Source organism: Balaenoptera acutorostrata, chromosome 16, assembly GCF_949987535.1.
Source record: "Balaenoptera acutorostrata chromosome 16, mBalAcu1.1, whole genome shotgun sequence".
In the NCBI taxonomy this organism is placed as follows: Eukaryota; Metazoa; Chordata; class Mammalia; order Artiodactyla; family Balaenopteridae; genus Balaenoptera; species Balaenoptera acutorostrata.
Genome location: NC_080079.1, coordinates 39,182,403 through 39,205,256, shown reverse-complemented (window position 1 = coordinate 39,205,256; position 22,854 = coordinate 39,182,403). Strand labels below are relative to the sequence as shown.

Genomic DNA, 22,854 nt, shown 5'->3' with positions numbered 1-22,854 from the left:
CCTGATAGAATAGGAACTCCTAGAGTGCTGTAATCTTTGCTTACTTAGTCTTACGTTCTCAGTGCCCCTTGCACAGTGTTCAGTGTGTTTCTGAATGTTCAAAATGTGTTTGGACATCATTATTAGTTGCTGACATCAGGTTTGGAATTCTGTAAATTCAGTCGGCCTCCTCCTAATTAAGTAAATAAAGGAGGGGGCTGACTGAATTTACTTTAATGAGTATATAACATCCCCAGTTATGTGTAGTTACTGATAAATAGTTTTCTTAAGTAAGTTAACCAAGCCCTTTGCAACCTTATTTACTTTATTAGTTAGTATTCATAGTACAAGGATAAATTTGAGTTTAGTCCTTGTTAAAATGACTGCATTTCAAGGGGCTTTATATTTCTATGCTTTTCTTTCCTTCTTTCTTTTTTAATTTATTGAAGTATAGTTGGTTTACAGCGTTTCAGGAGTACAGCAAAGTGATTTGGTTTTATATATATATGATTATAAGAATATATATATTCTTTTCCATTATAGGTTATTCAAGGTATTGAATATGATTCCCTGTGCTGTGCAGTAGGTCCTTGTTGTTTATCTATTTTATATATAGTAGTGTGTATCTGTTAATCCCAGATTCCTAATTTATCCCTCCCCCCACTTCTATGCTTTTCTATAAGGCTAGAATCTTACTAGCATTCTCACAGAAATTAATGGTTAGGTAAGTTAGTAGTAATACAATTTTTTTTACATAAAAAATTTTCTGTTGCATTGCTCAGAAAAACTTGGCATTATTTCAATTTATATTTTTTACTAAAATGTATTTATAATTTTTTAGGTGGGAATTCCAGATTTGTGGTAGCTGCCACTGCTTTGGGTTCCCTACTGCTGCCTCAATTTTTTCTGACTGTTATTTCCCATTTTCTTATGTTTCTACTCTATAAGACAGAGTTAAAAAGTAAAGATGATTCATTTTCAGGAATTGTACTGCTTTAGGCTTGATTTGAGCCTCTGTTCTGGTTTTTGTGTGTGTGTGTGTGAGTGGATACAATATGCTAAAACATTTTGATAATTGAATAAGAGCTACATTTTTAAGTGGGGCTACTTTCTTATGTGAGAATAATAGATGACAGCTAATATTCGTGATGTTAAAAATGTTAATCCTAACGGTTTTCTTTTGGAGTCTTTATAGTAGAAGAACCCTTTGAGGTTGAGGGTGAATTTATGTATTCTTAAAGTGACAAAAATTGTTCCTGGCCCATAGTAAAAGCTATTTAAGTCTTAGATACTTTTATTATTGTACTTTTTTTTTTTTTAAAGAAATTCAGCATTTTAAAAAACTACATACAAAGCTGATTGTAAGTCATGTAGGGCAAGACTATTTTGTCAAGACACTTAGTAAATAGATTTGGAGGTAATTATAAAGCAAACATAATTTTTAAAACCCGTTATAGAAATAGTACAGGTGCATCATACCAAAAATAGAGAACACAAAACAAGCAAAAATGAGAAAAAATATATACTCCTACCATCTAGAGATTATTACTTTTAGTACTTTAGTTTGTAATCTTTTTGTCTACATATTTTAATTTAATTAAGTATACAGGTATACTGTATATGTTTTCTTTTATCAAAATGGTGTCACACTGTACCTTCTCTCTTGAAACCTTTTTTTCAGTCAATAATGTCTACTATTCCATTTCTGTAAATTTTCATCTCAGCCAATCCTCGGATCATATTAAAATTTCTAAAAATGTCCTTAATGGCTGGTTTGTCTAAAACAGTAACCAGAACAGGATTGTACCAGTGAACTTGACTGTTAGAACCCTTATGTCTTTCTAAATCAAGGATAGCTACCCATCCCCTCCCCTCCTCACCTTTTAAAATGATATTTGACTTTTTAAAAAGATAATTTGAAAGAGACTGCATCATGTCCTGCAGACCTTTTGAATTTGTCCAGTTTATGCTCATAATGTCATTTAGCTTGTTCTATCTCATATAGTGTCTGTAAGTTAAAATTTATATCTCTAAGTGCTTGGTGGATTCGCAGGTTGAAGATGATTTGGCTATCATAGATGATGCTGTGTTCTTCATATTGCAGCACATCAAAAGTTACGTGATCTCTACTTAACTTTCTTGGTAATGCTGAGATTGACCACTGAAATTGGGTGATGACAGTCTTTTCTGCCCATTATTAAATTATATTTGTCTTCTTACATTAGAAGATACTTTGTGTGGTATTACTTTGGCTCTGTACGAAAGTTCAGTTCCTCATTATCCACTCACCTATTGGTTTAGCACCATTTTTTGATCCTTGCCTAAATCAATACTTTTATTAGGGCTTGCAAAGTTTGATTTTTCTAATTCTGTCTTTTTATGTTTATTAACTGGTGTTTTCTGTTGCGTTTGCTTTATGAAATGGAGTTATTTGCTTGCCCTGAAATAGAGTTCCTACAGGAAAAGTAGGATAAATCCTTAATCTCCCCCTTCACCAATTTCAAAGTAAAGAACTATTCCAATAGCCACTTTTATCAAAAGTTATAAATGAAAATAATTTTTTGTTTAGTTCCTCTAACTTTTTCTGTTTTGAGTATCTTTATAGACTCACGGATTTTCATTTTATTCAGGATTCTTTAATTTACTACCATTTAAATTTTTTCTTTGATACTCAGTTTGTCACACATTTAGCCATTGTGATATCCTTCATGCTAGCTTCTATGTCTGTTTGATATAGACCACTAATCTCTGTATGCCTTCCTGCTTTTTGGCACAGAAAGCTATCCCAGGCTTACCTTGTACCTTCCTTGCCCCAGATCTGACATCAACCAGTTTTCCAAGGAGTTGGTACCTTTTCGTGTATTATGATATTAGGGATGAAATTGGGTTCTAGAAGTGTTTACTACTGCTAAGGTGACATACTTTTAGGCCATTTTTTTGAAAAGACCTAAACGATATAGAGTTCTACAAACATGAGTTCACATTAATATTTTCAGTTATTACTTGAGTTCTTGATTTTATAATGGTATCTCTTTTCTCTTACAGTAATAATCATGAATCTTCAAGTCATTAACATAACTTCATTGTTTTTTCCTATAATATAAGGAAAAAATTTGAAGATATCAATACTGATATTATTAGAAATAAACTATTGGAAGAAGTTTAAAATTTCTTTGTAGCTCTCTTCCTTCTTAGAATACTTCCTGCCCAGAAGTACAGTAAAATTAGTGTCCAAATAACCCTTGAAATAAATCCTTTCTCCTGGTTACCAATTTGATATTTAATCAGATTTATTTGTTTCAATGTGTGCTTCCCTCTTTCCCCTCCCCTTCTCTGTGAAGCAGCCATTTTTGTTAGTCTCTCAGTTATCAGTGTGTGTGTGTGTGTGTGTGTGTTGGAGGGTTCAAATTCAAACAAAAATATGTGTAAATAATTATTTCTTTAATAAAATATTCCTTTTATACAAAAGGTAACATACTATATACTCTGTTATGCACATTTTTTTCTTAAAATATTCTGTAGATCTGTCCAAGCAGTACTAGTAATCATAAAGGTAGAACATATAATAATATAATCTTTTCTTAAATTATAATGATATATCAAAATGAAAGCTTTTAGTAATTTAATAGTTATTTTTAGATTGAAAATAATACTGAAATAAGCTCAATAGTGTGAATGCAGCAGAAATAAAGAAAAAAGATCTTTAAAAGGGCACTGGATTTGGTGAATTTTGAATTGTATTTGGAAGATGAATGGGTCCAAGTAGGTGGGCATAGAGCTTTAGAGATGGTCTTGAGTGGCTTAAGGCAGATTAGCTTGGCTGGTTTCTGTGTCAGAAAATCATGAGATTAGAGAGGATTGATAGAGCTCAAGAAATGAGAGCTAGTATGATGGACAAAATGCATAGAAATGTAGATTATTGGTGCTTTTTTATGGTTAATCTGATACAAATTTTTGAGGTAGAAGTTTGTTTTACGCAACTGTAGTATATAACATAAGTTAATAGAATGGGCATGCTAAATATTGATTACCTTGTTTGGAAATGAGAATAAGTTTCTACCTCAGTTCAGCATTATCAAGTTATAAATACCAAGGGCTAGAAGAGATCATAGTGGTCTTCTCAACCTATTGTGTAGAATAGGAAAGGTTGAGTTGTCCAATTTATACAACTGTTTAGAGGCATAGCCAGTTCTTAAATCTGACTTTCTAACTCTTAATTGTATCTACTTTTCTCTATACTGTAGTACCTTTTACAACCATGAAAAGTGAGAAGTTGTACAGCTGTTTTTTGTTTTGTTTTTATTTTGAGTTGGGTTTTGTCCTGATACCTTAGGACTGTAAATATGGAAGTTACCTTTTACCTTAGGTGCATTCTAAATATACTGAGTAGAAGGATTTAAAAATTGTTTTGTCATATAATTGTTTTGAGGATCTTTTTTGGGGTCAATGTATTTACCTGTATTTCTTAATTACACATGATGGCTTATAAGTAAATACATTTGACAATCTTTTATTAGCGTAGCTTGTAGTGGGGAAAGCTTCTTTTTATAATCAGCTAATGTTTTAAAACATGTACATGTAGTTTGCATTGTTGTGTATTTCAATCAGCTAATGTTTTAAAATGTGTACATGTAATTTGCATTGTTGCATATTTCCTTAACTTAAGTACTCAGATATTTATCCAAACATTATTGCTATGGGGTTTCCTGCAGAAAGACTTGAAGGCGTATACAGGAACAATATTGATGATGTAGTAAGGTAAGAATTCTTTAACTTTCTGTTTCAAATATTGATGTATATTCGTGTTGTATTTTCATTTAGAAAAGATTTCTAAACCACAGAAAAAGATGTACCTTGTGATGTAAACTTTATTTTTATTATGTTGGTGACCTATAACTGCTTTTTTCTTGCTTCACGTACCTACTCGGCCTCAATGCGATAAAACTCATTTGATAAGAACTGACCTTTTACATAATCAGGTGTATGTGATATGATTTCATGGACTCCATAAAATGCCCCTCACCAGTTTAATGTCTGGATTCCATTACAGTATGATTTTTGTCTTTTATTTCACAATTGGGTATTATCCTTAAAATCCTGAGTGGATTTATTCACTTAAATTTATTTATGCTAAGGTGTAGGTACCTGGTACCATGTAATTTTACATAGAGCAGTTTATAATGGGGCATAAGTGTACCAAGGACTTGAAGAAGTATTTGGTACAGGGGATCTAGAAAGGAGTTGCTGGGCATACCAAAGCCTAAGTGTTTGCTTTACAATTTTGCATAATTTTCTAAGTGTAATTATCATTCAGTTCTGAACAGGAGTTCTCAAGGCTCATTTAAATAATTTTAAATACATTTATGACCTAAGAGTAAATAATATATTTTATGAGAGAAGGAATTTTTGACTGCTGTGTAAATAGTCAATATGTTTTCTAATTTCAGAGCAAAAAATATGTGTATAAATAAATTAACTGTAAAATGTGAGTAGGAACTTTAATTGGCTTTTAAAAGTTAAAATTTTGGATTATTCCCTGTACTCTCAGAAGTATCTTTTTTGGAGACTTTCAATTTAAATACTTGGTGGTTATGAGAATTAAATGTTATAATGCGCAGGAAAACACTTTGTAAAGCTTTTTGCAGATGTAGAATCCTTTTTAAATAGTTGTCTTAGTATATAAGACTATCTGTACTCTTACATGAGCTAGCCATAGTTGTTTTACTAAGTGGTTAATTTTTAGCAAGTTGCTTTGAGCCAGAGTATATTTACATTTTTGTAGTATTGAGTTGTATCCAATTGGATTTTTGTAATGTTGTGTTCAGAATTAAATTTCAGTATCTACAAAAAACTCCCAGAGTTCTTTGTAGTTTCTGTTACGGTTATAGATGGTACATGAGGCTGTCAGAGGAACTATTTAAGAACTTGAAAATAGGAAATGAATTTGCCTTCTCATAGTTGGGCAGGACACAGTGGAAGAATGTTTAATATCGCAGATCCATGGGAGCAACAGCTTGATATGGCTTAGTCAGTGATAATACCCATCTACAGAAAATGCAGTGAATGATAGAAAAAAGAAAAAGAGAAGTAAAGTTTGACTCAAGAGATGGGGAATCTGGGAAATGAGCAGTGCAGTCATCAAACATGTGTTTGCTGCTATGGTGCAGGAATGTTTATCAGGCCTCTTTTATGGCCTAGATGAAACATCTCTGAAGTCTGTCTACTTCACATTACTATAATTCTGTATTCAACCAAGTCAGGTTAATACTTAATACTGAAAAGGAGTATGAGTACTCTGAGCAGAGGACACGTTTTCTGATCTCTGTAAGGATATCCTTGTGATACATTAATCTGGTGTGCTAATTTTTACATTGTTCTCTTCTGAATGTGAATTAGTCTCTTTTGACTGAATTTACTGAGACTGATTGATCATGTTTCAGGTTACTGATAAAGTCCAGTTTCTGGTTCTATACATATGATTATCGGATCTTAGGTTGTAATAACGTCATCAAGCAACTACTGTGCTGGGAAGTATTTTGATCTGTCATCTGACTTCATAACCTCTGCCTTTATGCCTCTGAATTAAGATTCACACATTTAGCTTGTAATCAGGAACAAAGGTTGAAGTTTATTCTATCTTCTTTAAAGTTTATTTTATCTAGCTTTTGACTTTTTCAAATGTCACTCTTGAAAAAGTTTTATGTGTATGGATTGTTATTTAGCCAGTGGGTACTTTAGCCAACTGATCTTGTCACCCCAGTGATAATGGTAATAGCACATAAAAATGAAAAATTATCAACTGAATATAATAGCTATGCTGTGCTTGTTTTGTTTTTGTTTGTTTGTTTTGGATTGGTGGATAAATGGCCAGTAAGGCTTTGTTGGCCTCAGTTACCCGCCCCCCTTAGTTTATGAGAAAGGATGAACAGTGACCAGGAAGGAAGATGTAGTTTTTCCTATGAAGTAAAATGAAAATAAATAATTCCTAAGTAGATTGTGTGTTAGGATTAACCTCTCCATGGAAATGACTGTCTCTAGTAGCTAAATAATTGATTTCCTTGAATGGCTTACACTATATTGGAGACACTAGTACTAATCAGTAATGATTCCTTTTTGGTTCAAAGATGATAACATCTCAGTGAAAAATGTCTTTATTTTCTTATATCTTTCCTGTTAACAAAAAGAAAACATTGGGATTTAGACATTGGGATGTCTAAAGAATATTTAAAATTACCTTTTCTTCTCTAATTCCATATTTTTCCTATGATTTTCCCCCCAAGCAGGAAATATTGTACAGAATTCAGACTTGGTTGTTGCTGTACGTCATTGCTTTGAGTAAAATAAAATCAAATTACAAATATCTTCATGCTTAAATTATTTAACCATTTAGGGATATGGTTTATTATAGCAACGTGAGATTTTATACTTGAGGTACTCAAAGTAATACTTCTGTGACAAATATTTAACTTCTCCTTTCGAGGTTACCTCCTGGGATCAGGAATTTAATGTAAAAAATAAAAAGAGAGAGGTGAAAAAGTGATCCAAGTTGAAATTTTTTTACTATCTTAACTGCAAATGTTTTCTTTAATAAGCGATCAGAATTGACAGGGCAGGACAGGGTCATTTCATAGAAGGGAAGTTGAAGAACTAGCTCTTCCCAGATTTTTTTTTCTTCTTAATACTGCCTTCTCTCCCCTTTTTTTCTTGCCACTAAACTCTTTCTGTGACCAGCTGGTAATATGAAACAATGTTTTATTCAGGTGATTGATTATTCTTTGATATGTATATTAATCTTTTGCGTGTGTGTGTGTGTGTGTGTGTGTGTGTGTGTATTAATCTTATCCCTCAGGCTAATATTGAAGTTATCTAATTTACATGTTATCTGGTATAAATCTAGGCAATCTTTAACAAATTGATGCTTCATATGTTTAACCGACATAGCTTGAGAACTGTTCTGTACCTAATAAATCGGGAAAGTTTAGGTTTAATAGAGGTGAACTGGCTTTCTTACTGCAGAACCTTTAACGTGCTATTACTCATTGTAAATCTCCCAAGAATGAAATTTTAATATGTTGCTTTCCTTTTTTTTTCTTTTCTTTCCATTTCTCTTCCTCTCCCTCCTTTCCCCCTTCTCTCTCTCTTTTCTTTTGTAGTATAGTAAATAGCATCTCTCTAGTGCTGATAGTGTTCCATGGAGCACAATTTGGGAAATGTTGAAAATGAAAAAAGATGTATATAACAATATTTCCCTCTAGTTTGTCAGTAGGAAATAATTTACTTCCTCCTCTTTTATTGGAAAGATTTTAGATGTGGGAAGATTTCTGTATTTATTATGAGGAAATGCTTAGAGCTCAGTCTCCTGATATATAGTGATTTTTGAAAAAAGCCTTTGTTCATTGTCTGGTATACTATCAGCTTTTTTACCCATATATAAGCAGCTGTATTATAGATTCAAAAGTCCATCTTCCCCTTTCCTGTTTTATACGTTTTCTTCCCGAAGAAAATTTTCAAATATTCTTCTCTTAATCACATCCTGATCTCTCAATCAACCTTAATTGTATGTTGATTTTCAATAAAAAAGGAGGTGTTTGTCATCTCAACATTACCATTATTGGTTATTCAGTTAAAAAGAGTTGAAAAGAGATTATTTAGAGGAAAGCTTCAAAATAATTTAGAGGAAAGGATATCAATTCCCTCTCCCTTTCGAACAGCTTTTGACTTCTTCCCTCATATTGCCTCTCTGTTTCCTGCTTCCTTTTTTTTATTGAGGTGTAAATCCCATAACATAAAATTAACCACTTTAAAGTATACAATTCACTTACATTTAGTACCCTCACAATGTTTTGTAACCACCACTTCTGTCAAGTTCCAAAACATTTTTTATCACCCCAGAAGAAAACCCTGTCCCCATTTGCTGCCTCCCATTTCTTTTGTTAGTCTTATTCTTTACAAATAGTGGAGCCATGAAGGATTTGACAATGATTAAATTATCTGCACCAATTCAATTTTTGATATTTTAATAATAGGTAACATTTATTTACATTTATTGTATACATGTGTTACTGTTGTATAAGCAGTTTACATGTGTCATCTTATTAAATTGCTACAGTAAACCGATCCCCATTTCATAGATGGTTTAAAAGAAGCTAACTTCCCCAAGTGCCACAGCTGGTAAGAACTGAGGCTGAGGATTGAGTCCAGGTCTGTCAGATTCCAAAGCTGATTTCCTTAATAACCATAGAATCCTGTATATCAGAGGACAAAAACTGGAAACTCTTGGGCTCATCTAGCTTGTTGGTATCCTTTGTTTGGCCTAATACAGTGTTGGTCCCCACACAGTGTGGGAAATCATCAAAGAAAATCGTTTCTGGTATTATACCAGACATTTCTTTAGGATTTGAGTCTCCAGATTGAAAAGACCTATATAGTGCCAAGCACAATAAATGAAAACAGGCCAATACCAGGCAAATTATTTTGAAATTAAAAATACCAAGAATAATGAGAATTTCTCAAAAGCTTTCAGGATCATTTAGAAAGGATTAGGAATATCAGTGGCATCTAACTTCTCAGCAGTAGAATTAAAGATAGAAGATGGAGGAACAGCACTTCAAATGTTCTGCAGTCAGCCTAGAATTCCGTATCTAGCCAAACCATCAATCAAGTGCAAGAGTAGGAAAAAAAAGACACTCAAGGACTAAAAAAAATTTGTCCTTGTAACATATCTTAAGAGATTACTAGAAGATGTGCCCTAGCAAAACAGGGAAATAAACCATGAAAGAAAAGAAAAGGGCTTCGATAAACAGGGAATACAACTCAGAAACAACAAAGGAAAGTCCCAGGGTGACAACGGTGCCACAAAGCTGAAGAGCAACCAGTAGTGATTAGAGCAGTAGGACAGAGGGCTTCAGGGAAATAAATTGTAGGTGGATATTGAAATATTTGGGAGAAAATATAATAGATTCTTAGGAAATTAGGTGAGTTAGAAACAGGAAGCAATTTAAATTTAATATCTGTTGGTTTATTTAACCCAAAATTGTGATGTTGCCATTTGAAGGGGATTAAGAGAAGTGAAATATTTGTGTTGGGGGTACTACTGGTTTTGTAAGCCTCCTCTAACATGGCAGAAAATATGTAGGTAATTGATAAATCTACAAGAAGCATTATTATGTATATTATATAGAAATGCTGAATTAAATACCAGGAAAAGGAATTCCAGTACTTTAGGGTAGTTGCTTTGGGGGGGAAAATATGGGTTTGAGGATGAAAAGAGATGGAGATGAGTAAGTTTTTTTTTTGTGGTATAATATATATAAGGTAACTTCATTTTAACCATTTTTAAGTGTACAGTTTCAGTAACATTAAGTATATTCACATCCTTGTGCAACTATCACCACTATCCATCTCTAAAACTATTTTATCATTCCATACTGAAATGTTGTACTCCTTAGACTGTTGTACTCCTTAGACAGTAACTCCCCATTCCCCCTACTCCCAGCCCCTGGAAACCACTGTTCTATTTTCTGTTTCTATATGTTTGACCATTCTAGGTACCTTACATAAGTGGAGTCATTTAATATTTATCTTTTTGTGACTCATTTCACTTAGTGTAATGTCTTTAAGGTTAACCCATATTGTGGTATGTGTCATTGTATGTATATACCACAATCTGTTTATCCATTCATCTGTTGATGGACACTTGGGTTGCTTCCACCTTTTGACTATTGTAGATAATGTTGGTATGAACATGGGTGTACCAGTACGTGTTCAAGTCTCTGCTTTGAATTTGTTTAGCTGTACACCCAGAAGTGGAATTGCTGGGTCAAATGGTCATTCCATGCTTACTTTTTCGAGGAACTATCATATTGTTTTCTACTGTGGCTGTATCATTTTACATTCCTACCAGCAATGTACAGATGTTCCAATTTCTCCACATCCTCGTTGCCAACACTGATATTTTCTGGGCTTTCTGGGTTTTTTTTGTTTGTTTGGTTGCTTTTTTTGGATGATAGCCATCCTAATGGGTGTAAAGTGGTATCTCATTGTGGTTTTGATTTGCATTTCCTTAATGATAAATGATGTTGAACATCTTTTCATGTGCTTATTGACCATTTGTATATCTTCTTTGGAGATATATCTACTTAAGTCCTTTGCCTGTTTATGAATTGGATGGTTTGTCTTTTTGTTGTTGAGTTTTATATATTCTGGATATTAATCCTTTATTAGATATGTGATTTGCAAATATTTTCTTCCATCCTATGGGTTGCCTCTTTACTATGTTGCTTTTGTCATTTGATACATAAAGTTTCAAATTTTGATGCAGTTCAGTGTATCTATTTTTTTTTAAATTTATTTATTTATTTATTTATGGCTGTGCTGGGTCTTCGTTTCTGTGCGAGGGCTCTCTCTAGTTGCGGCGAGCGGGGGCCACTCCTCATCGCAGTGCGCGGGCCTCTCACTGTCGCGGCCTCTCTTGTTGCAGAGCACAGGCTCCAGACGCACAGGCTCAGCAGTTGTGGCCCACGGGCCCAGCCGCTCCGCAGCATGTGGGATCTTCCCAGACCAGGGCTCGAACCCGTGTCCCCTGCATTGGCAGGCAGATTCTCAACCACTGCGCCACCAGGGAAGCCCCAGTGTATCTATTTTTTGTTGCCTGTGTCTTTGGTGTTGCATCCAAGAAATCATGGCTAAATCCAATGCCATGAGCTTTTCCCCTGTCTTTCCTTTTAAGAGTTTTATAGTTTTAGGTCTTTAATTTAGGTTTTTGATCAATTTTGAGTTAATTTTTGTATATGATGTAAGATAAAAGTCCAACTTAATGCTTTGGCAAGTGGATATCCACTTTTCCCAACACCATTTATTGAAAAGACTCTCCTTTCTCTATTGAATAATTTTGGCACACTAGTCAAAAATCATTTGACCATATATACAAGGTTTTATTTCTGAGCTCTCTATTCTATTCCATTGGTGTATGTCTGTCTTTATGCCAGTACCATACATTGTAGCTTTGTACAAAGTAAATTTTGAAATAGGAATTGTGAGTCCTACAACGTTGTTCTTCTATTTCAAGGTTGTTTTGGCCATTTAGGGTCCTGTGAGAGTCCATATGAATTTTAGGATGGAATTTTCTATTCATGCAAAAGAAAATAGTTGTTGAGATTTTGATAGGAATTGCATTAATCTATAGATTGCATAGTATGGTATTGAAATCTTAACGATATCAAGTCTTCTAATCCAGGAACATGCGATATCTTTCTGTTTATTTAGGTCTTCTTTAATTTTTTTTCAACAGTGTTTTGTAGCTTTTTGTGTACAAGTATTTCACCTCCTTGCTTAAGATAATTCCTAGATATTTTATTCTTTTTGATGCTATCGTAAATAGAATTGTTTTCTTAATTTTCCTTTTTGGATTGTTCATTGTTATTGTATAAAAATGCAACTGATTTTTGCATATTAATTTTGTATGCTGCTACTTTGCTGAATTTGTTTATTCTAACAATTTTTTTTGTGGCATCTTAAAAAGTTTTCTATATATAAGATCATGTCATCTGCAAACATAATTTTACTTCTTTCTTTCTAATTTGGATGCCTTTTTTTCTTCTTCTTGCCTAATTACTCTGGCTTGAACATTCAGTACTATGTTTGAATGGAAGTGGCGAAAACAGGCCTCCTGCCTTGTTATTTACTTTAGAGGAAAAACTTTGTCTTTTACCATAGCATATCATATTAGCTGTGGAGTGTTTTTTTTTTTTTTAATAGACTTTATTTTTTAGAGCCATATTACATTCGCAGCTATATTGAGCAGAAGGTACAGAGATTTCCCATATACCCCCTGCTATTCATGCATAGCTTCCTCGTTATCGATGTCCCCAACGAGAGGGGTACATTTGTTAAAATTGATGAACCTACATTGACACATCTTTATCATGCGAAGTCCATAGTTTACATTAGGGCTTCCTCTTGATATTGTACAGTCTGTGGGTATGGACAAATTTATCATTATAAATATATATCCACTATAATAGTATCATACAGGGTAGCTTTACTGCCCTAAAAGTGGTCTGTGCTTTGCCTATTCATCCCTCTTTCTCCCCAGCCTCTGGCAACCACTGATGTTTTTACAGTCTCCACTGTAAAACTTCTGTTTGACTTTTCCAGAATTTAGCATAGGTAGAATTATCCAGTATGTAGCATACAAAAACTCTCTTCCTATTCAATATGGCAGTATATGAAAACTCCACAGCACACTGTGTACAACTACTTTGGGAAGACAGTTGGTGGTTTCTTACAAAACCACACCTACTCCATACAATCAAGCAATGCACCCCTTTGGCTGTTTACCCAAAGGAGTTGAAGACTAATGTTCACACAGAAAGACTTAGTGTTCATCCTTTTCATGGATGTCAAACTTCTTAAATGTCTGGCTCCCAAAAGAAGAAAAGGGAAAAAAAAAATAGGCTCTGGATCTCTAAATCCCCTGGAAGCCATTTCAGTTGTTGGGGATTGCAGCAATGGCAGCCTGCTTCTGTGTCTGCACGTCCATAATCGTAATCAGAAGCAGCAGTCAAGGATCAAGACACAGATCTCTGAAATTTGGAGGACAAGTCCCACAAGCTCCATCAGGCTACTCTAGGAATACATCCATGGCTGCCTGCTGGGAGGGGATGAGGGGTGGATAGCTGCTACCACACCAAGAGTTGAAATTGAAATTAATTGTGATTTACCATCCAGACCTTCTCCTGGAAGCTGCAAGCTTTTGAATAGACTCCAGAGTTCCAAAATAGTTACATCAGACAGATTATGCCAGTACAATTTTTGTCTAGGTGGGGAGATGCATTCCTAGTGCTTCCTATTCTGCCATCTTCCCTCAAGTAATTTTTTATTACAAACTTTTTATATCTTTTGGAATATATATGTTTATATATTATTTTGACAAAAATAATTTAAAAAATTCTGTGCATTTGGAAGCTTATTTAGAACTATCTCATAGGAATTCTTTGAGGAAAGGAAAGACTTAAAAAATAAGACAGTGTTTATTCTCACAACTGTCTTTAATGAATTCAGATTTTATATATATCTGAAATTATTTGAAATAAGGTATAGAAATTAGAAAGATTTGAATTCTAGATTTTTTAAGTTTTGAGGGTATTACCTCTCTGCTCTTGTCTAAGTTCTTATTCTCAACTTTCCAAGTATCCACAGTTAAATTTTCCCATTTCCCTTTGGAAAGTGCTGTTTTCTTGCTTTTTTCCGCCTTTCCATTGTATCAGACTTATAAGGCAATGAGCCAATTGTGGGCATGAAATCCTTGGGAGGAGAGAGGAGGAAGTGGGAGGGGCAGTCATGCTGAATGTTTCCCTAAGTAATATTCAAGTTCTTTGAGAGAACTTACCCTCCCTCCTTTAAAAAAAATGCTGTGATGTTTTCTTTTAAATAGATTGTTTATTCTCCTGCCTGTCTCACTGTTGCCCGCAGTGCTAGATAAGAAATTACAGTAAAGTTCAAATATTAAAGGGAGCACAAAAAAAAGTATGTGTATGATTTCACCAACCCTCATTAAAAAAAAAATAAATAAACTATAGGAAAATAAAAGAAAGAAGTCAGGGTTCTTGGTTGCACATGACAAAAAGTAACTCTAATTAGCTTAATTAGAAGACAATTTTTTGAAAAATATTAGATAGCTCATAGCTAGAGAACCAGGCTTTGAAGATTTTCAGAAGCTAAGAGAAGCAGGGCATAGTCAAGAGGTTATAATAAGAGTATCCTATGCTGAGGACATTGCTGCTTGGATATTTGCTGTCCCAGATACTGCCACCATGACTGGATATTGGTGACTGTGCTCATAAACTTTAAGTTCCTCTGGAGATCTCTCTGAATAATCTCTTGACTCCTCCGCACCTTGCTCTCACTACCTGGGATTCAGTGTTCAGAACACGAGGACCTAACTGATCTTAGACCTTGTACATGTGATGCGAGAAAGATGGGGAAGGGCGTATTTGCTTCTCATCTCTTGAAATTCTCCAAAATGGAATGGGTTTGGATGCTCAGCAGCCTAGAGATAGCAAATATCCCCTACAGATTTCTCCTATTTTACACGTCCCATCCTCAGACCCTCTTCCCAAAGATATCTACAATTAAAAGTTTCACATATTCTTTAAAAAATTGTTTTCATCTTATACTCACTTCTTAAAGAATTACAAATGAGAACATACTACATATTCTTTTTTCATTTAACATACTTAGGAATTTTCCATATTGGTGTGGAGATATAATTGATTCTTTTATTGGTTGTCTTTTATTCCATTTTATGATCATACCATAATAAACAGCCCACCCAGATACATTTTTTAGGGTATTTCCAGTTATTGCTATTGAAAATAGTGCTCTAATGAAAAGCTTCACACATTTATCTTGGTGTCCTTTTGCAAGTACTTATAATCCTTAAGGTAAATTCTTTGCAGTGGGTCCAGTGGGTCCATGGTTTAAACTAAAAAATGGTATCATTTTATATTCTCACCAACATGTGTGAGTCTTTCCCCTCTCACAATCTTGGTGAACTGAATATTATCAAACTGAAACTTTTTACTATTTGTTGTAATTTGATTTTTGATTGCATTTCTTTTCGAGGTTAAACAACTTGGTGATCTTTATTGGTCTTAACAAATTTTTCCTTGGTTTGTTTGTGTATACTACCCTATTATTATTATTTTTCGTAATGATTTTTATGAACTTTTTGAAAATTAGCAAATTAGTGGTACCATTTCTTCAGACCATTTTTATAATGCTATGCCACTCTTGCCATTTGAATTTTACAACTACAAGATTCAGATGAAGCAGTGATAAAGAGCTTGGTGGATTATTTCTGTTTTGAATTATTTATTGTTAACTGTCTGCTCTACTAATATGTATAATCGTGGAATGTCAGAGATTTTTGTTGATAGCTGTTTGTTAAGAAATGTTCTTTAAGAGATAGCCTTGCTTACATTGCAAATAAAAAGTGCTTTTAATCCAGAGAAATATCATGCACCCATCAGACTTGAGTTATTGAATCAGAGCAATATTCTCTTGGACAGAGAAGATAGAAGTGAAAAGGAGATTTAGGAGTTCCTGCTTTTTTTCTACCTCTAGCATTATACAGCTGTCTAACTCACGGAATTCTACCTTATTTATTGTTCTTTTTTTAGTCTAACCATTGCCCTGCACTCCAAGCCTTTTCTTTTGTCTTTACCATTTTTATGTTCCTTTATATATGCTACTCTTTTATATTCATCTATAACTATTTCCCTCCTTTTTTCTGGAGATATGTATTTATTTGTTTGTTTATTTTTAAAATAACGTTGTGGGTAAATTCTCTGCAGCTATGTTTATTGGTTTTAGATAATTTCTGTTTTTCCTCTTTTGTCTTTTTTAAACTAGAGTCATTTGTAATTGTTTATACAGAATTTTAGTTTTTAAAGCCTCTCTATGGTCTTTCCTTTTAGATATTGAGTTATGAATTCATAGCCTGTTATTTAAATGAAGCTTTTGAAATCCGTTTTACTGATCTGTATCATATCTAACTATGCCAGTATTTCCTTCCTTGTCTGACGTAAATTCTAAAATTATATGAACACTTTCTCCCTGCTTCCTGGCATTTCCACTCAAACTTGTTCCTCATTCTTGGTTAGAAATATGTCCAAATTGTAGTTCCCTTCTTTATTTTATTAGTCTACTGATAAAAGAAAATTAATTTAAAAAATCAAGAATTTGTTAGAAAATTGCATATAGTTGAAAATATCTTTTTCAGTGGATATTTTGACAGTTGTGAAGTCCCCAGTTATTACTGTATCTTTCTTCTGTTTCAATTTTATTCTCTATCCCAAGAATATACCCATTTCTGTTTCCTTTCTAAGAAGCATGTGCATTGTATTCCAGTGGATTTTTTCATAGATATATCTTTTAGACTTAGGCTATCCAATATGGTAGCCACTAGCCACATGTAGCTAATTATGATTAAATTAACATTAATTAATAAGTTTACTCATTCATTTTCCTTTGCACCAGTCACATTTCAAGTGCTCAGTAGCTACACATGGCTAGTGTTTACTGTGTTGGACAGCACAGATGTAGAACATTTCCATCATTGTGGAAAGTTCTATTGGACTACTATTCTAGACAGTGCCATTTTGCTTTTCATTCTAAAAAGTTCTAATTCCTCAAGATGATGTGCTCCTTCTATTGCTATGTCTGCTATTAAGCAAAATAAATTTGAGATTTTTTGAGGTGGGTTGCATTTTACAAATTGATGCTTATAATCATATTAGTCTTAAAAACCAATTTTTTAAGGTATAATTTATATGCAACATGTACCTTTTTTAAGTGTACACTTCATTGAGTTTTGACATATATACGCCCATGTAAACATCACTACAATCAAGATGTAGAACATTTCTATTACCATAAAAAGTTTCTTAATGCCCCTTTGCAATCAGTCCCCAGCCCTGGTTCCAGGTAATCTCTAAATTTGTCTTCTCTCACTGTAGATCAGTTTTGCCTGTTCTAGAATTTTATATAAATGTAGTCATATAGTATGTACTGTTTTGTGTCTGGCTTCTTTCTTTTAGCATAATAGTTTTGAAATTCATCCCTGTTGTTGCTGTTATTAGTAATTCGGTTCTTTTTATTGCTGAGTGGTATTCCATTTTATGGATATGATATAATTTATTTATCCATTCCCCTGTGATGGACATTTGGGTTGTTTTCAGTTTGGGTCTATTATGAACAAAGCTGCTATGAGTATTCATGGACAAGACTTTTGTGGACATATATTTTCATTTCTGTTGGCTACCTATGAGTAGAATTGCTGGGTCATATAATATAGATCAATGGAACAAAATAGAGATTCCAGAAAAACTCACATATACATTAATTGACAAAGGCTTATTAACAAATGAAGCTGGAACAACTGTAAGTCAGTATGAAAAGTAAAATGAGCCTTTCTCATCATACAGGCATACCTCATTTTGTTATGCTTCACTTTATTGCACTTCACAAATACTGCATTTTTTTTTGTTGTTGTTGCAAATTGAAGGTTTATGGCAGCCCTGAGTTGTCAAGTGATGTTTAGCATTTTTTAGCAATAAGGTATTTTTAAGTTAAGGTAGGTACATTTTTTTTTAGACATAATGCTGTTATTGCACACTTAGTAGACTATAGTATAGTGCAAACATAACTTTTATATATGCACTGGGATACCAGAAATTTCATGTGATTTGCTTTGTTGCTATATCTGCTTTATTGTAGTCGTCCAGAACCAAACTCAAAAATATCTCTGAGGTATGCCTGTACACATAAATTAACTTAAAATGGATTATAGATGGAAACATAAAAGGAAATGTAAAACTATAAAACTTCTAGATAAAAACACCAAAGAAGAAAATCTTTGTGACTTTTTGTTTAGTCAAAGATTTCTTAGTACATACAAAATTAACCATATAAGAAAAAATTGACAAAGTGAACTTCATCAACATTAAATACTTCTATTTTTTGAAAGACACCATTAGTGAATAAAAAAGCAGCCACAGTCTGGGAGGAATATTTGCAGTGCATATATCTGACAAAGGACTTGAATTCAACACAGTATAAAGATGCTGTTACAAATTCATAAGAGGACAACCCCATAAAGGGCAAAAGATCTGAACAGAAACTTTTTTTTTTTTTTTTTAATAGTTTTTTTTAATACTTTATTTATTTTATTTATTTATTTATTTTTATGACTGTGTTGGGTCTCTTAGTTTTCGTGTGAGGGCTTTCTCTAGTTGCGGCAAGTGGGGGCCACTCTTCATCGCGGTGCGGGGGCCGCTCTTCATCGCGGTGCGCGGGCCTTTTCACTATCGCGGCCCCTCCCGTTGCGGGGCACAGGCTCCAGACGCGCAGGCTCAGTAGTTGTGGCTCACGGGCCCAGTTGCTCCGTGGCATGTGGGATCTTCCCAGACCAGGGCTCGAACCCGTGTCCCCTGCATTGGCAGGCAGATTCTAAGCCACTGCGCCACCAGGGAAGCCCCCAGAAACTTTTTAGAAGAAGATTTATAAATGATCAATAAGCATATGAAAAATTCAAAATCATCAGGAAAATGAAAATTAAAACGCAGTGAGATCCTATTTCATATTTACTGGGATGGCTAAAACTTAAAGGGCTAATGGGTAGGCAAGGATGTAGATCAACTGGAACTCTCATCCATGTAAAAGCACAAAACGATACAACTTCAGAGAAATGTTTGGCGGTTTCTTATTCATAATATTTTTAATAGCCTTCTGAATTTTTTTCAGTGGGTTATAGGTTACTTACTACACTGTTTATTTCTTTTCCTTCTAATTTTATACCTCTTTAGATAGAATAGATTTTCTTTAGTTCTGGGGATTACTATCTTTCACCTGAATATAATATAAAACTCTTATTTTTGCTCTTCTATTTAACTTGAGATAATGTAGGAGAAAGTACTACTGTGCAGGCAGGAGTGAAAAGTACATTTTCAACAAGATACTTACTTTCCTTGTGTCGGATATATGACTGATTTTAATTCTGACAACCTGAAGATGACTAGAAGAAAATAGTCAAGAACTAGAATATTTGCAGTTTGCCTGTGTTAATGGGATTAAGGCAGATATAATTTATGTGTTAAAAAGAAAAACAACAATCCAATTTCACGTTTTAGTAGTAGCAGTAGCAATTGTAGGTATATTAGGGTTCTAAGGGCAAATGTTGATTCAACATGCATACAGCAGATGAATTAAAAATGGTTACCAAATAGTGACTCACCTACAGAAAAATGTAGCAAATAAGTAATTATTTTTCTTTTTAGCCTATTTCTGGATTAGTAAGAGCAATCTAGTGTTCTTAGGCTATTTTCTGAATGGGATACCTTGAAAGGGGGTTTGCTGATGGGTTTTTCTCAAGCTGCTAGAAGCAATTGTTACTACGATTGTGGTTGTTCCTACTTGGAGTTTTGTTACCAGTGTATCCACAGTAGTGCTTGTCACATTGCAGGTGTTCAATAAATATTTGTTGGATGAATTTTTGTCAGTTCCCAGCTCTAATAATATAGACTTTAATATCAGTAAGTACTGGCACCAAGCAGAAATATACCAGTTCACCTTTAAAAAACTGACTCTCAGGCCTTACAGTAAGACTTCAATTTAATGCAGTGGAATATATTTAGTTTGTCAACATAAAGCCTTTTGGTGAAAAGAAGGATTGGTTAGCTATTGAAACGTGGAAAAAGCACTGCCAAGAGAAAGGAAGCCTTAGCCAATGAACTTTAGATATTTTTGGCAAAACCATTCCTTTTGTGGAGATGGAAACATCAGAATATCTTAGTCTATTAAAAATTGCTTCATTTAACTAACTTCTCTTGTTTGATTCCACATTTATTAAGCAACATTCTGATTTCAGTTCTCAGGTCTGCTTATGGTGAGATATGGTCATAAAGATATGAATAATTTAGTTCTTATGGCAGTTGGATTTTTCAATAAATTAGTATATTGCCATTATGATCATTATGATATTTATACATCAGTCATATGATATGGGTTTTAATTTGTCCCTGGGGGGGAAAAAAAAACACCACTTAATATGCTGACAGGATCAAGTCTAACCCTGAAAGGTAGAGGATCAGACTCTGGACCACCAGTAACTTCACCAAAGTAACAACTGAGTTTCTTATGCCTTCTAAGAGTCAGTATAAAGCTTATCTTGCAACCTAGATTCTTTCTCCTCTATTGGAATGAGTTCAGTAGCATGGTGTTAATGTATAGAGCATCTAGATTGAGTTTTGCATTTGATTTATGTGATCTTGTCTTGCTTCTTCAGAGTTGAATATTGCATAGTATATTAATTTGTAGAGTGTGACAACTTGTGTAGCAAGTATATGTAAACATTTATATGTACTATATTTCATGAAGAAATATTATGAAGGTCAGTTTTTAACTTGCTTTGTAATCACTGACTTTTTTTTTTTTTGGCTGAGTTGGGTCTTTGTTGCTGCGTGCAGGCTTTCTCTAGTTGCAGCGAGTGTGGGCTGCTCTTCATTGCAGTGTGCGGGCTTCTCATTGCGGTGGCTTCTCTTGTTGCGGATCATGGGCTCTAGGTGCATGGGCTTCAGTAGCTGTGGCTCGTGGGCTCAGTAGTTGTGGCTCGCGGGCTCTAGAGCGCAGGCTCAGTTGTTGTGGTGCACGGGCTTAGTTTCTCCGCGGCATGTGGGTTCTTCCCGGACCAGGGATCAAACCCGTGTCCCCTGCACTGGCAGGCGGATTCTTAACAACGAGCCACCAAGGAAATCTCCAATCACCAACTTGCTTAATTGGAGTGTTTAGTCCATTTATATTTAATATAATGATTAATATGTTTTATTTAAGACTAACATCGTTCTACTTGTGTTTAGTTGTTCATTCCTATTTCACTCTCATTCTCTCCATTCCTCTTTTTCTGTCCTCTTTGGGGTTAATAGAATATTTTCAGGTATTCAATTTAAATTCTTCTATTGACTTTTTATTTGTATGTATAAATATATATATATTTAGAGTTTGTTCTAGGTATTATAGAACACATTCTTAGCTTATTACAGTTCCCATTAAAATATAAGAGCCCTACAACAGTAGAATTCTGCTTGCCTCAATATTTTTGGTATGATTTTATATCTATGTATGTAATAAACCCCATAATACAGTGTTATTTTATTTGCTTTAAACAGTCAGTTGTCTTTCAGTGGAATCAAGAGAAGAAAAAGATGTCCTTTTATATTTATTCCTATATTTACCATTTCTGATGCTTTTTGTTTCTTTCTGTAGACTCACTTTTCATCTGGAATTAGTTCCCTTCAGCCTGTGGGCAAGTCTGCTGGCGACAGATCCTCTCAGCTTCTGTTGATTGTTTTTGAAGGGCATTTTGCTGGATATAGACTTCTGGGATGGCTTTTTTTTTTTTTGCTTTTCAGCACTTCATTAGATCTGATGAGAAGTCAGCCATTACTCAGACTGGTATTCTCCTATATATAATGTGTCTTTTTCTTTGACTCCTTTTGTTTTTTTCCTTTTGTCTTTGGTTTTCAGTGGTTTTTTTTTTTTTTTTTTTTTTTTTAATTTTTTTATAGCTACTTTATTTATTTATTTATTTATTTTTGGCTGTGTTGGGTCTTCGGTTCGTGCGAGGGCTTTCTCTGGTTACGGCAAGTGGGGGCCACTCTTCATCGCGGTGCGGGGACCGCTCTTCATCGCGGTGCGCGGGCCTTTCACTATCGCGGCCCCTCCCGTTGCGGGGCACAGGCTCCAGACGCGCAGGCTCAGTAGCTGTGGCTCACGGGCCCAGCTGCTCCGTGGCATGTGGGATCTTCCCAGACCAGGGCTCGAACCCGTGTCCCCTGCATTAGCAGGCAGATTCTCAACCACTGCGCCACCAGGGAAGCCCAAGTGGTTTTGATCATGATATGCATAGTGTGGTTCTTTTATATTTGTCTTACTTGAAGTTTATTGAGCTTCTAGTATCTCTAAGTTAATGTTTTACACCATGGGTGGGAAATTTCCGGACGTGATGTCTTTAAAATTTTTTTTCAGTTTCTTTCTTCTGTTCTTCAGGTTAGATAATTACTACTAATCTGTGGTCAAATTCATATCTTTATTTTCCAGCTAATATTTATGCATAACAAACCACCTCTAAACATAAATAGCATAGAACATTTATTTATTTTATACTCACAGATCAAGTGAGTCAGGAATTCAGACAAGGCATGGTGGAGATGGCTTGTTTCTGCTCCAGTGTCTGGGGCCTTAGTTGGGAAGACTCAGTGACTGGAGATGAGTTGGCAGGTTGGGGGCTGAATCATCTGAAGGTGTTTTCACTCACAT

At 34.4% G+C, this 22,854-nt stretch overlaps 1 protein-coding gene across 1 annotated transcript in view; it reads left to right on the top strand.

Moving 5' to 3' along the window:
- Window positions 1-22,854, top strand: part of PTEN (phosphatase and tensin homolog) — a 92,883-nt gene that overhangs the window by 21,155 nt on the left and 48,874 nt on the right. The window contains exon 2 of the mRNA XM_057530718.1: window positions 4,653-4,737. Coding sequence (XP_057386701.1) covers window positions 4,653-4,737 — 85 coding nt within the window. The remainder of the gene's footprint in view (window positions 1-4,652; window positions 4,738-22,854) is intronic.